This window comes from Phyllostomus hastatus, unplaced genomic scaffold (assembly GCF_019186645.2).
Source record: "Phyllostomus hastatus isolate PE091 unplaced genomic scaffold, TTU_PhHast_1.1 phas_contig_137, whole genome shotgun sequence".
Lineage (NCBI taxonomy): Eukaryota > Metazoa > Chordata > Mammalia > Chiroptera > Phyllostomidae > Phyllostomus > Phyllostomus hastatus.
In genome coordinates, this window is record NW_025333583.1 from 20,453,134 (window position 1) to 20,469,741 (window position 16,608).

General features: G+C 33.5%; 1 protein-coding gene across 8 annotated transcripts in view; it reads right to left on the reverse strand.

Annotated features, from left to right (window-relative positions):
- Positions 1–16,608, reverse strand: part of NBEAL1 (neurobeachin like 1) — a 164,650-nt gene that overhangs the window by 109,127 nt on the left and 38,915 nt on the right. For 6 of the 8 annotated variants that reach the window (XM_045855797.1, XM_045855825.1, XM_045855808.1 and 3 more), the window contains 6 exons: positions 15,057–15,138; positions 14,373–14,500; positions 9,004–9,086; positions 8,580–8,665; positions 4,694–5,000; positions 2,904–3,010 (listed from right to left, as the gene is read on the reverse strand). In XM_045855797.1, coding sequence (XP_045711753.1) covers positions 2,904–3,010; positions 4,694–5,000; positions 8,580–8,665; positions 9,004–9,086; positions 14,373–14,500; positions 15,057–15,138 — 793 coding nt within the window. The remainder of the gene's footprint in view (positions 1–2,903; positions 3,011–4,693; positions 5,001–8,579; positions 8,666–9,003; positions 9,087–14,372; positions 14,501–15,056; positions 15,139–16,608) is intronic. The other 2 variants (XM_045855803.1, XM_045855829.1) reach the window with 2 other exon arrangements.

The following is a 16,608-nucleotide window of genomic DNA, read 5'->3' on the forward strand; positions in this document are numbered from 1 at the left end:
GTTTCCAATAGGTCAGAATATTTAAATAACAAATGTTTTTATTCACTATTATTATAAACTAGAATAAATGATCCCTTCCTTACTAACAAAAAAGTTTAAGCATCTTGTAATACACATAGAAACTTGAAGTTTTCACAAGATTCCATATTTTTATATATTCAGGAATCTTATCACCTATCTCCATCAAATATGTGTTTATCAATAAAACCTGTAATTTATAATTCTCCTATATTTAAATCACAAAAAAACATTTTCTCCTACAGACTAAACAGTGACCACTAATACACTTACAAAACTATATGTATCAATAAACTTAAGGTCAAAAGACATACCTAGATAAGAAACCCTTCCTCCATCATGTGTGGTGTTAATCTTCAGCTAAATAAATCTCTTAGGACATATTTCCTCATTTGTATAATAAAAGAGCTGGGCAATTTATTTCAAAGATTCCCCCTTTTTTATAAGACTTAATGACTAATGTTTGATGATGAATCTACAGTGATTCTGACTAGAATATTCTGGAAATAAAAAAGACCACTGCCAGGTGGGAAGGCCACTAGGAAGGCCAGGTCCGAAAGCCTGGCTTTCCCTTCTAAAATGGGTTTCTTTCTTCTCTAGCATTTCCCGTTTCAAAATAAAATGTGGTAACTGGTATCAAATAATTAAATTTTAAAGTGCTATAACTGTCAGCAAATTTCCAGACCTAAATTATAAGAAACTTTGAATTATCCCATGACAGAAAGAGCAATTATCTACCCATCATAACAGCTATCTCAAATTTTAATTTTTAAAAAGATGCTGACCATGACATGATAGATTTTTAAAATTATACGAGTCTCATATATTGATGAAAGTCACATACTAATCAAATGTAGTTCTTAGTGTATTTTAATGTAGTAAGTTCATACTATTAAATTTTAGTTTTTACTACATTTTATGATTTACCCTTCTATAATGTGTAATTAGCAGGCTCTCTACACACGTGAGATTCTGTCTTTATCACTGAAGCTGCCTTTATAGATGAAAAAGCCAAACAACTTTTTTACAACAAAAGGTTTTATAAACATTTCTCTTATGCTGCTCCCACTGTCCAAAACTTGTTTCCCAAGAATAAACGATTTTTAAAAGGTGAGTGAAGGCATATTAAAGCTCCAGAGGTAATGTGGTACTGACATTGACTTCACAGATATTCACTACTATTACTTAATATATTCTTTACTGTTTTACTGCTAGTTAAGCACCATAGTTACATAAATGCTTTCAGGGATACTCCTCCTAACAGTATGTAAAAATTCAAGGAACTGGTATTAAAATCTTTATTCTGAAGTATTTTCACATAATCGGAATAAACTCCTGGTATTTTTCAGCAGGGACTCCATGAAAGGAATACCTCAAATAGAAAGGTAAAAGCTCTTTGAAGCAGTTTCATTTTCAAAGGCTTCTCCAGAAGCTCTCTAAAATATTTCTGACACCATCTTAAATTTATGGAAATATATAATGAACAGAAATATTAGTTATACACTCACATACAAATCTGCTAAAAGTACAAGTTAGTGAAAAATAATTTGTAAATGAGCACTACATATCAAGAACATCAACATTTCTATTTTTCTACACTTCAAAATATTTGTTGTTTTAATATTAATACAAAGTTCCCTAACCTTAAAAAAAGTTTATGCTCTTTGACATACTAATTCTAATAGAAATAAAATTCTATTTGATGAAACTTGAAAGTTATGTAACAGCAAAAAAAAAAAACTGGAGACAAATTAATTATCTATCAATAGGAAACAGTTAAATACATTATTGTACATCCACTTAATATCATGCAGTTATTATAGACATAACAAAAATACTAGTGAAATAATCTTAAATGAAACAAAAGCATAAAATTATATGCATCAGATGCTGCCACCAAATTTTAACAATGCACTAGAAAAAGTACTTTAAAACTCAACAAAATAAATGAACAATCCAATTTTAAAATGAGAAAAAGTCTTAAACAGACATTTCTCCAAAGAAGATAAATGACCAAAAAGTGCATGAAAAGATGCTATCACTAATCATTAGAAAAAGGCAAATCAAAACATGAGATACTACCTCACAACCATTAATATAACAATTATCAAAAAATATTTTTATTTTAAAAAGAAGAAAATAACAACTCTTGATGAGGATGTGGAGAAACTGGAGCCTTTGAACCATTGTGTACTATTGGTATGAATGTAAAATGGTGCAGCCACTATGGAAAACATTATTGTGGTTCCTCAAAAAATTAAAAATTGAATGACTATATGATCCCAAAATCCCACTTCTGTATATACACCCAAAAGAATTAAAAGCAAGGTCTCGAAGAGAAATTTGTATATGCATACTCATGGCAAAATTATCTGTGATAGTCAAAAGGTAAAATCAATATAGGGGTCCGTAGGCAGATGAATGAATAAATTAAATGTGGTATGCACACACACACATATTATTTGGCCTTAAAAAGGAAGAAAATTCTGCTATATGATACGACATGGACGACTCTTGAGGACATTATGCTAAATGAAATAAGTCACACACACATACAAAATCACTGTATCATTCCACTTATATGACATACATAAAATAGTCAAAATCATACAGAAAGTAGAATGGTGGTTGCTGGAATTAATGGGTATAAACTTTCACTTTTATCAGATGAAAAGAAATATGGGGAATGAATGGTAGCGACAGTTGCACAACTATGTGAATGTGAATGTACTTAATGTGTACTATGCAGTTAAAAATGATTAATACAGTACATTTTACATGTGCATTTTACCACAACAAAAAATGGTGCTAATAATATGCTCAAACTTGAATCAAAACATAAAACAACAACTTCTTAAAAACAAAGAATAGTAATAGAAAAATACCTTGCAGTTCTGTAGCAGTCGTATGAGATGTTCAAAGCAATTACTGTTAAGAAAAATGGCCTGAAGAACAGGCCTATCCGTGCAGTCGAACATGGCTGTGATGGTATCTAGGAAAATAAAAATAAAATCACCCATTTATAAGGTAGAAAATTTTGGATCATAGAAACATTTACTCAAGCCATATTTTAAATTTAGGCTTTTCAGATAACAGATATAAATTAATTAGGAGATGATAGGGGTGGGTAGTAGAAAAAAAATTTGTACTTCTTTCCTGATAAGAAAAGTGAACATTTCTATACTTTATTATTAAAAATATTTAATTTTTTATATAAGTGATATATATTTCCCAGAGTTTACTTAATTCTTCTTCCATAATAATGTTCAAGTGTTAAACAACTGAGGTTCCAACTTCCTGTTATTAAGCAACATGTGGTTGTATTTGGCAACATAGTCTCATTTACGTATATTAACTAACATACGGCCATTATGAAAAAGAGACTCAGTCAATCCATTTGTGATGATGCTTTGCTCTTTTTTCCTACTGAAGGAATACCCCCATTCAGAAGTGAAAGAACATTTGGTATAGATAATATATATAGTTTCCAACAAAAAGTTCATTCAGTATCGCCTCAAGCTTTCTTATAAACTTACAATATTTAATAATTATAAAACACAACATGTTACAGCATGTAAAAGAATAGACGCGGCCCTGGCCAGGCAGTTCGGTTGGTTAGAGCACAGTCCCAGTACACCAAAGTTGTGGCCTCAATCCCTGGTGTCAGGACATATACATGAAACCACCAATGACTGCATAAATAAGTAGAACAACAAATCAATCATTTTTTTTCTCTCTCCCTCAAATCAATGATTTTTTTTTTAAATAAAAAAATTAAAAGAATAAAACACATATAATATGGATCTTATTTCCCTACAGAATCACTACTGTAGTGGCTCATTAAGTTTCGCCAAAATTTTGATATCCAGTATTTTTAAATTGGACACCACATACCCGCTCACATAAGCATTTTTTTAAGTCTGTAGAGCTACAGAACAAACCATTAATGTTGGTTATGTCTGGATGATAGGATATAAAAAACCTTTGTCTTTTTACTTATCTGAATTTCCTAGTTTAACTGTAATAAAAAATATTTTACTTCTATAAAAAGGTACTTTCAATTAGTAATATTTTTATCTATCAATCTAACAAAGGAATACAGTAAGAAATCACATATTGGTGAAGGAGCTTACAGAGAGAGAGAAATAAGCACAGAATGACATATAATAACCAACACAAAGAGAAACCAGACAGACAGACACACACATACACACACAAAGGCAAAGGTTCTGAGGAAAACAAAACAAAAAACAGAGGTCCTCTGGAGGAAGGACAGCTGTTGAGGTAGTCTACAGAGATGCTATAGAAGTATATAGAAAACTAATTGTATGCGACTCTTGCTATAGGTTAAAAACTACAAACAGCACTTTCTAAAAATTTGCTTATCCTAGAATTTTGAAATCGTAGCTGACTTTCTTTTTAACATTGATGCTTTCAGTAAATAATACTTTCAAAACAGAATACTGAGGTTCCATTTTTCACTATTAAACACAGATGTATATATAAATTTCCCTATTAATAATCTTGAAATTGAAATTTAAAGTCACATAATATCTGAATTAAACAATCAATACTTTCTATGCAATGGCTTTGTATTTGAAATGAAGAGGAAAATATAAAAGTAACAAAAGGACTCGGAGAAAACTGAGTATAATAAACTTTATGCAATACTTACTCAGCATTTTTATCTGTAGAGCTATGAACCAGCTTTCCCACTCTCTGGACCTCCTTTGTTTTGGTAAAGCTGAGTGATCTGAATTTAACAATTTAAAATAGTTCTCCAGAATAGTGCTGGTTTCCACTTGACGCTGGTCAGAGCTGCTAGTGAGAAGAATATGCACCACTTCTGTAAGGCACTTCAGAGTCAGTTCTACCTTCCTACCCACTTCGTCAGGATTTCTGTCCTCCCAGGAATCACAATCTGCCAAAACTCTCATAAGAACTTCCATGGTGGCTGGAGAAATTGCTTGCAAAGCATTCTTCTGAAACATGACAAACAACAAAAATAAAACCCCAAAATCTGAAGTTTTGCATGTTTGGAGAAAAAAAAAAAAGCCGTGGCCAGGTGGTTCAGTTGGTTGGACGGTGGTCCCATACAATTAAAGGATGCAGGTTGAATCCCAGGTCGGGGCACGTGCAGGAAGAAGCATCAGACCAATGTTTCCCTCTCACATCAATGTCTTTCTCCCCACTCCCCCTCTGCCTCTGCCCTTCTTCTCTCTCTAAAATCAATATACATATTTCAGGTGAGAATTTTTTAAAAAATAGCTTTAAAAAAAGCAATTTAACAAATCTTCACACTTTTCATTTTAGTAAATCAACATATAAAAAAATTTTAATCAGATACTTTGACACTGCTAGTATTTTACCTGTCTTCATTTCCTCACTAACAGAATTCTAATTTTATTCAGATAGCAATCTCCTCACATAGAAAACTCACCACACCCCCTTGCATCTAGGAATAGCCATGTTTTGGTCGAGGGTATATGCCAACAGACTATGAAGAAGTTATCACTTCACAAATAAAAAGAAAGAACCCTCTGCTCTCGGCCGTTTCACCTATTCCCTGCCTGAAATGCAGGCATGAGGCCTGGACACAACTTTCTATCACAAGGAATTAAAGTAAGGAGGCTAGCCCTGGCCAGTGTGGCTCAGTTAGCTGGAACATCATGCAGTAACCAAAAGGTTGTGAGTTTGATTCTGGTCATGTCACATGCCTAGGTTACAGGTTCAATCCCTGGTCCAGGTGCCTCCAGGAGGCAACCAATCAATGATTCTCTCTCACATTGATGTTACTCTCTCTCTCCAAAAGCAATGAAAAAAATGTCCTCAGGTGAGGATTAGAAATAAATAAAAATAAAGTAGAAAGCAGAACAGAAATATTGAAGGACCACAGTCCCTATTGGTATTATTGAGCTACTATACCACCTCAAAACTGCCTACATCTGGACTTCTTATATAAGAATAAAAAAAAAGGAAACTTGATTTGATTAAGCCTCTCTCAGGTTCTGTTGTTTATAGCAAATCCATCTTAAATGATATAGATAAATAAGTGGACTGGAGACTGGAGTAGCTGAGTCAAATAAGCATTTCTGAAAGTCTAAGTTACTGGTAACTTTATTAGAGGTGATTCATTAAATTTAGAAATAAACAATATATGTTGCCCTAAATTATTAAATTGATATATAATACATATGAACAAAGTTATGCAAAATCATCTGAAAGGAACAGCAATGAAGCTATTAGGACTTGTTATTATCAACCTAATACATAATATCAATAATAACAAGTACCAGTATGGAAGAAATTGCTGATGGCCCACCCAAGTTCCATTTTCCTCTGCTTCCTTATGAATAGAATCCCTGATATTTTGCCTGTATACATAACTACTAGGAATAAAGATTACATTTCCTAGCCTCCCTTGCTGCTAAGGAGTCCGAGGAAGCAAGTTTCACCAAATTTTTTACCTGGATATATCTGCAATTATCCAATGAAGTTTAGCAGATGAGACAAAAAGACATCAAATGTCAGCTTTTCAGTATCTCATTTAAAAACAACTGGCATTTGCCATTTGTTTTCACCTCCCTCTCCATCTTTGTGCCTAAAGTGCACACAAAAGAGCCAGAACTCTAGAAGCTATCTTGAAGCACAAGAAATAGTAAGTAAAAACAGACTGACATTCAGAAGGAACCTGAATACCTGAGGATCTGAGAGCTACCAGATTAATACTGGACTGCTTACCATTGTTTTTTTTTTTAATGACAGAAAAAAGTGAACATCTAATTCAAGCTGTTATAATTTTAGTATTTACTGGTATCTACAGGAAATCACGTAAATTGAACTAATATACCTGTGATTTATTTAGTACTTATAAGCACATGTACTTTGTGTTAAGTGTTTTACATATATTATATACTATTTGGTCCTTATGACTACCCTATATATGTCAGTATTTCCATTTATTATAAATAAAGAAACTAAAACACATGTAGTTTATCCAAGATCATACAACTACTTATACATGGGCATGGGATCTAAACCTATGTCAATTTGGCTCCAAAACCCTTGCTCTTAACATAACACAAAACAGAACAAATATGCCAATGGTAAGCCCAGGCACGATGCTTTGGGAAGGGACAGCAGTCATCAGACTTCAATTTTTCTGCTCTTTATGACAAGGCCATTCATACATCTGTAGATATTCAATTCATCTAAATACCCTTTCACTGATGCTATCATCAACAAACAACCTTCTGACTTTAACACAGCCATTACCTTAGCTATAATTTGATTATAAGGATTGAGTATTTTAAGTACATAAAATGATAAGTTGGCCCTTTAGTATCTGCTTGATTTCTGTTAGTTTTAATTACTGGGAATCTCTCAGGGCCTGATTACCCTTGGGCACTAACGAAAAGTCTCTGTGTGTTCAAAAAGGGAATGGGATCAAACCAGCTTCTACATTAGTCAAAAGCAATGTCGTTTCCAATTTTATTCACATAACACTTATTAATTCTTATTTTTAGTACAGTAGTGGAGAAATGATGAAAAGATATCAGCTAATAAAGGTAGGTGATAAAGCAACAAATTAAAAAATACAATGTTGGTCACCAGTCCTCCTACTACAAAGAGACTCCCCTTTTACTAGAGTGAAGAGGCGAAGGCAAGGTAGCCCACGAGGAAACCTAAGTAATATTATTAGCTATACCTGTGATTTTTGTAACGAACAGAATCATATAAAGTTTCTTATATTATTGTTGTTGCAGTGTCTTAAAACTCATTTATCCTTACCTCTTCTTTTAAGTTTTCATTAGTTACTAGACTTGCAAGTATATCTTTTTATTTAATGTGTTATAAAGCACATATTACTGAGTTACAAATTTTCATTAATATTTTAGTAACGTATTTGAGTAAAATTAGTTTCCTTTGTAATCATATGTATTTAATTATAGGCATTCGGAAACATGCTAATAAGGGGCTCTATTGAGCTGCCAAAGGGGTGATACAAAAAGTGTTAGAAACCTCTAAACTATATGCATAAATAGGCAGAATGTCCTTTTTGAACTATAATCCTCTTTAAAAAAAGAAATATACATTACAAAATAAAGAATACTTTTCTTAAGGGTTTGTTAAAAACCTTGTTTATATGCACTGAGTAATTATAAGTCAACAGAAGAGTGACTAAATTCATATATCTTAGAAAATCAAACTGCTAGAGCTCAATTTCATCAAGTGGACTAATACAGCTGACAATCCTCTATATTCTAAAGGAAGAAGCAGCAGGTGAAAAGCCAACTCAAGTAAGGACTTGTGAGACCAAAAACTGTTAAATCTAGTTATGCATTAATTTCATTTTTAGTGCTAAGATTATTATTTAGGTTTCTAGGAAGTTAACAAAATAAAGAAGTAAGCAGATTAGTTTTAAACAAGATATAAACTTAGAAAAATATCTGTATGTTTCATTAAATTATAAAAATAAATGAATACATTAAATAATCCACAGAAAGCTTTTTGCACTGTTAACTATTGTTTTGTATATTAACATTCAATATGTTCCTTACCTGCCCACCAGCTATAATGGCTCCAAAGAGATGCAATAAGCAACACTTAAGGCTTTCCTTGAGATGTTCACTTTCCTGAAAACACTCTGTGAATATAATACACAAATAAACAAATAAATAAGATTTCTCTTTCACGGTATTATTTATGTCTAAGGAATGTCTGACACTAAAACATTAAGAACTATTTGTGAACAGGCTAAAATCTGTTAAAAGGCAAGGTTCATATGTATTTTTTCACAGGAAAGGAAAACAGATATCACCTATCAGGTAGTATTTTAAATACTTTATGCCATCTCATTTAATTCTCATAATATTCCAGATGAGGATGATGTTTTGTCCCCATTTACGACTAAACAAATGGAAGGTCCCAGGGCTACTAAGTAACATCAAAATCACAGTAAGAGAAATTAGAGCTGTTACTTACGATAAAAGAAAGGGACAAATTCCACAGTCAGAGACGCTGGTTTGTATTTCTGTCTGCTCTTTTCCACCGTACTAAGGATTCGTCTATCATCAAAAAGAAGTTAATACCAAATTATATCATGGGCAAGTAGACATGGTACAATTATAAAAATAATTATAAAATAATTTTTTTATTTTTGATTTGTGTGCTGAATAATACATCTCCAGGACTGATATAATCTTAAAGAGGAAGTCTAGCCAACAACTTAAATGTTCACCGATGAAAGGATTTCTTCTTTAGAAGCAAGCAAAAAATTTTTCACCATTAAAATGCTTAATGGTGAAAAATAGCAGCCAGGTAAAATCTCCAAACTAGAAAAAGAAAAAGAAAGTAGCTATTTAAAATTTCCACTCTGTAGAAGAACTTGTTCAGCAGTACAGCTAATTTGATACCTAACGTAATAGTTTATTACTACAGTATCACTGACATTCATCAGAAATCAGGCTATTCTGTGCCACTGTCTGAAATTTCATCTGAACATAGAGTCCAAAGTACTTGCCTCTTCCATCTTAAGGATATAGCTCCAATATGGGCTGAGATAAATATTGTTTTTAATGACAATTCCAATAGTTTTGGTGGCTGAATTATTTCCACAGACTTTCGTAAGGCCAACACAAATAGCATATACTTTTACCAACTATATTTCATTTCAATTCAATGCAAAATGAGTCTCTTAGACGGATATGGTGATGAACTGGGAAAGAAAGGTTAGTTATAACGATACATCCAACAGGTAGACTGCTGAAATTTTTTGAAAAATTACAGACACTGGTTCATGCCCTGAAAAGCTCTTAATGTTGTTAGATATAACCAACAAAAATGAAAAATACTTGAAGAAGTACCACATAGAAATTCCATATACCTAAATGTGATCTACTGATAAAGTATCGAATTAAGATGCCTTCTTAATAACCATAATTGAGATATTGAAATCAATTTCCTTATAATTATTCAAAGCTAGAAAGAAAAGCCAATTGACCATAGAAGAAGCCAAACAGGATAGGCACAGCTGGACTCAGTAATGACAGAATAAAGAGTTCTATGATCCACATTCACTAGAAATCACATCAGACACAATTAGCTACTGAACGCTTTCCAAATCTCTGACCATTTCTACTGCAAGGAGGCACAAGAATTACCATTCTGTCTGTATTTATTATAATGTCAAACATAGCATCCTAGAATACTATTAGATCTTCCTATTTATTAAGACCATTATCAAAGATTTTATGTCTTTACAATACAATATTACTGGAATTTCAAGTAAAAAATAGTCATGCCTTTAAAAAATTTAGTCATGTGGTAGAAAAATTAATTTTTAAAAAATAAAAATTTATATTTTAGTTAAAATTTTCCATGAGATTATTTACCTTTTACACTTACATGAATTATAGTATTAATAGATTAGATATACCCTACCCAAACATCCTGTGCTACAAACAACAATAAACATACTCACTTAACATAATGAAAATGTACTGCGATTTGTGATTAATGACTCATTCTAAAGGCCCTGTATTAATGGAACAGGTTGAGAGCTGTCTGGGGGGCGGGGGTTGAAGATGAAAGGATTAGCCAAAAAACATTTATATGTAACACATAGACACAGACAACAGCATAGTGACAGCCAGAGGGAAAGGGGGGTAGGGGCTAGGTGGAGGTGGGCAAAGGTAGTGGGGAAGGGGGACAACAAAAGACTTTCCTTGGGGCAATGAGAGCACAATACAGGGTGCAGATGATGTTTTATTGTGTTGTTCACTAGAAACCTATATGGTTTTGCAAACCAATGTCACCCCAATAATTTCAATTAATAATAATAATTGTAACACAGATGTAACATATAAGCATAACTTCCATTATTAATGTGGGAACATTTAATATACTTAACATAAATAAAGAGGAGAAATTATACATAACACAAACAATAAAGCATAAGTAGCCCTGGCCAGTGTGGCTCAGCTGTTTGGAGCACCAGCCTATAAACTGAAAGGTCACAGGTTCAATTCCTGGTCAGGGCACATATCTAGGTTGTGGGTTTGGTCCCCAGTTGGGGAGCATACAAGAGTCAACCAATCGATGTTTCTCTCCCACATGGATGTATGTATCTCTCCCTCTCTCTCTCCCTCCCTTCTCCTCTCTCTAAAATCAAGAAGTATGTCCTCAGGTGAGGATAAAAATAAAATTAAGATAAAATAAAATAAAATAAAATAAAATAAAATAAAATAAAATAAAGCGTAAGTAGTTTGCATTGCATGCTTTCAATGGGTCAAGATAGAGCAGCTAAAAATTAGCTTAGTATTGTACCATTTTGGAACACAACATACTTGGTTGCTCCACTATCATATATAATATTAGGGCCAAGTATCTCATATTTAACAGATGCTAATCCATATCAACAGGTTTCTGAGAGCACTGCAAAACGTTTGTCTGCATCTGTTTTCTAAGTTCATGTCCCCGGTCAATTTTTCTGATTTCTTTTTAGTGCTTACATCGTGCTTAGGATATAACTATTTTCTTAATTTTAAATTTTCTATCTGGAGATAAGCTCAAACTCTTGCAAACATTTCAAGATAAAAATAATACAAAGAACTTCAAATATAGTTTACCGAAGTTCATTGTTAAAATGGTATCCCAAATGCTTTACCATTTGCTCACTCCCTCCCCACAAATACTGCACATATATTTAGAAATATACATGTTCAAACATATAATATTTTTTCAGAACATTTAAGGGGAAATTATAAATACTCTGGCCCTTAGTAAACACTTCCTAAGAACAGGAATATTTCCTTAAGTAAAAGCACAGTGTAGTGACAAATTTCAGTACATTTAACATTAATACAGTTATTGTATCTACCATTCATAATCCAGTTTTGTCAACTAACCCAATAACGTCCTCCATAGCATGCCCCTAACCCCCACCCCATTACAGCTTCCTGTCCAGGGTCAGGTATTGCATTAACCTGTCATGTCTCTTTAGCTTCCTTTAATCTGAAACATTTCCAGCACCTTTCTTTATGACACTTTTAAAGAACACTGTCCCCACCCTTTTTATTCATTAAAATGTTCTTCATTTTGGGTTTGCTTGATGTTTCCATACAATTAGATGCAGATTGTGTAGAACTGGCTGGAATACTATATGAGCAATGATGTGTCCTCCTTTTACCTGTCACAGCTAGAGACACAAAATGTCCATCTGCTTCTTATTGATGTTAATTTTGATCATCTAGTTAACACACTATCAGTACTATACAAAATAATTATTAATTTTTCCTTTGCAACAAATTTGTAATCTGTGGGGAAACATTTTAAAACCATGCAAAAATAAGTCCTTATCAAAACTCGTGTCATCCTGGAGGGAGTTTTGGATGAGATTAACCCTTAAACTGGTGAACTCTGGGTAAAGGAGATTGCCCTCCAGAAAGTGCCTCATCCAATCAGTTAAAAGCCTGAGTAAAGAAAAAGACTGGCCTCTCCACCAGTAAGCTGCCTTCTGACTTCATCTGCATCAACAAGTCTGAGTGTTCAGCCTGACTGCCTTTGGGCTGCCACTGGAACATCAGCTCTCTATCCACCAGCCTTGAGACTATAACCGCACCACTGACTTTCCTGGGGCACAAGCCCAACCCACATGAAAGATTTGGACTGCAATCCTCTATTATCACATAAGGCAGTGGCTTATGATAAACTCTTTCTAAACACACACCCCTAATGGATTTATTGCTATGGAGAACGCTAACTAATAAAGACAATTTCTCTCAAGGCATAAAGAAAAGTAAATGTATAAATAAGCAGATAGGATTACCACAATTATGAGCTGGAGTATGTGTTCATAGTATTCTACTTCTTCTTGCTTTAACTAAAGGATGTGTTATTTAAATAAAATATCACTATACAGATCATACAATTATTACCATATAATCTATGTAAATGTTCTCTCTGTTACAAATTTTTCACCATTATCTAATGCTAGCTATTCAAAGTGAGGGTATACTATTCTAAAACCCTGAGAGTCTATATAAACCAAACATTTCAGTAATGAAATGTTATAGGAAGGAAGTGAGAATTGTTTATAGGTGGGTCAGGTTAAAGTGAATATGAAAATGAAAAGATCTTGAGATTGAAAATACAGCAGATTTGGGACATCTAAAAAAGAGGTCTCACTGTGCATGATGATACAAATCTTATTCTGTGCCCACAGGTTAAGAAAGACATATGAGTTTAAAAATCTTTTCTTTGAGCTCTGTACTGGTAATTACGCCATCATCACTAACCTCCAAATCCATCATCCTATATTCTATCTGCTTTGTGATTCTGGAACAGGCACTCTGCAAACTCTATTTCTCTTTTCCCAGCCACTGTACTGTTGGTTTCGAAAATAGTGAGTACTAAATGGGGCCCAGAAGACTGACAGAGCAAAAAATGAATTGTTTCCTTGGTCCTTATTTTTTACCAGCCAATAGTTCTGAACTGTAGCATTCGCAGTTGGTTCCTATCTTCAGGTTATTTCTGGCAATCTCAGAATTAGACTCTTTATAGCTACGCAGCAATATCCACACTCCTTCCTCAGAGGTCCAAGCCCCAGCACTGCAGGGCTGAACATTCCACTTTTGGTAACGCCTGTTTCTTTCTTTGTTCCCACAGCCCCAGAGAAGTAGCTGCTTTCACAAATCACTGTGTTTGTATTACATCAGTGTCCCCTATGCTTTTTAAGCTCTTCAATACTTATTAAACAATTTCCTTATATTATACAGGGTTGAGCAAAAGCAGGTTTACAGTTGTTCATGACTAGTTATAAAAAATACAAAAAATATATTATTAAGTAAAAAAATAAGAAATAATTAAGAAATAAAAATAAACTCTGTTTCCCATATTTACAACTGTAAACTTACTTTCATCCCGTATTCTCATACTTTTCATCCTGTATTCTCTCTTTTTAAATAAAATTATAGTATGGTTTCTGTTTTCCTGACTACACCTTGACTGACACAAGCTCCACAAATAAAAATAAATGGATAAAATATTGTTACAATTCATTTTCAAATTATGAAATATGGATTAAAAAGAGACCTTTCCTTGAAAAAATTGACTGTGCTCTGAAATTTTCCTATCTGATTGTTAGCATTTAATTGCATTACAAATAAAAGTTCAGGGTAAATTGATTCTCTGGAAGTGGCTTTTATCACGAATTCATTACCTCCACCTCAGAGACAGAGATGGGGGTTGTCCTAAACACATCTTACTGATGGCTTTCAAAGAGGCTTGCTTTGAAGAATGGTATATATTATGACATTAAGGTTAAAATGAAAATTGTGATTTACAAGACATACCCTGATATTCTGTGTCTCCAATTCCGATATGGATCATATAAACTTTCACAAAATGCCAATGCATGGATCACAAATTCTTCGATAGATGTTTGATCTGCCAATTCCTTCTCTTTTTTTTTGCTTTTTAACTGAGAATAAAATTAATCATAAAATTATGTCTAGTTAAAAATATTAAATTGTACAACAGCCTTACCTACATCATTAAAGAATTATGTTTCATTCATCATCTAATAATAAGTTGTCTTTATTCAAGTAAAAGCCTAAGTTCCATTTGAATCTAAAGATAGTCAATTAATCAGATGGACTGAATATAACCTCTCAAATTTTATTAATTTCCTAGAAAGGGTTTCCAATAAATAACCAAAGACAGTTCCAAAAAAAACTATGTGTTCAACAAGAGATGTCTGATGAATAAATACATAAAATGACAAATTGTGTGATTTTAAAAAGTCATTTATAAAACATTTTAATTTTTTAATTAAAATAAAATATATTAATGTTTCCTACTTTTAGATAATATGTATAAGATGCCCTAAATATATTGTACCAGTGATAATTTTAATTCTATTCTCTATTATTATGTCCTCTGAAAATATTTAACTTTACTAACTATACTACTGAAAAAAGTAAAACCTAGTTACTTTCAGTAAAGCAGCAAAAAAGAATATATTAATTCACACCTACTTGCTGGATATAAAGTGTTGTCATAGTGATGACATGATTAATGTAAGAACAAGTGCCAATTTCTTCCACATTAGATAGATTTCTGTGAGGAAAGAAATACATGTATATTTGTTACATGTGAATAGTGAGAAAAATGTATGCTCATGTAATTCAGGTTGAATTTTGAAAACATTGCATGTTGGCATATGCAATATAAACGCATTTATTAAAGCTTAAAATCAATAGTTACATAAGTACTTTCTCATTGAGACTGATTCACACTTCAAGCAGCATTTAACTACTATAAACAAAGAAATATTTAAGAAGTACATGCTGATTAACATTTATTATAGAAAAATCAGAAAAAGATTATGAAATAGAAACAAAAGAAGAAAAATATCACAAATATTCTTACAAGCCAAACATTAGCAACTACATAGATTCTGAATTATTTTTCAGTGTTTTTTTTTCCCACTGCAGATTCTTAGTTTGGGTTTTGTACATATTATAGTCATTTTAACATGTGCAGTTTTATAGTTTTCACTTTGCTTTTTGAAATTATAATTACCTTTTTAGACTTGAGGGAATAGTACATTTCTTGTTTAAAGCAGTGGGTCAAGACTTCTGATCAAGATGGAGGTAAACAAGCCTTGCCTCCTGGCACAACTACAGCAAAAATTACAACTAGACTACAAAACAAATATCATCCAGAAACATCAGAAAATCGAGCTGTATGGAAGTCCAACAACCGAGAAGTTAAAGAAAACCACATTCATCTGAAGAAGCAGGAGGGGAAGAGGTGGGCAAAGAGGTGCAGAGAGATGTAGAGCCATGGACAGGCACAAGAGAGGTGGAGAGTCACAGAGACACAAGTGGCACAGAAAGGCTCAGAGATGCAGAACAAGTGATACCACATCCACGGGTGGTAAATAAAAACTGAGGGACACCTCAAGCATGAGGGATCCCAGCCCCAGACCAGACCACCCAGCCCAGGGTTCCAGCACCAGGAAGATAAGTCCCCATTACTTTCGGCAGTAAAAACCAGTAGGGGTTGGGGTGGCAGAAGAAATGGTGGGATTCTCAGAAGACTCCTCAAAAAGAGCAAGCAATGGATTTAGGATTTACACAGACTCACCCCTCAGGGATTCAGCACCAGGGCAATAGCTGGAAGGGCACCAGTGGAATTCAGGGAGAAAATGAAGTGATTGGTGACAGGGTGAGTGCTGGAAGACAGCTTCCTCTCAGGCAAAACTCCAGAGACCGGGCAGAAGCACTGTCCCCACTCTGAGCCCTCTTCCACACAGATCCACAGAGTGGTGACACAAGTTGCCCCACCCTGGCAATTACCTAAGGCTCCCCCCATACAACTTATAGGTGCACTTTTCTATAATAGGCCATGCTACTAAGTCAGGGAGTCAAAGCAGCTCTACCTAATACACAGAAACAAACACAGGGAGGCTGACAAAATGAGGAGACAAGAAATATGGTCCAAATGAAAGAAAGAACAAAACTCCAGAAAAAGATCTAAATAAAATGGAGATAAGCAACCTAGCAGCTACAGAGTTCAAAACAC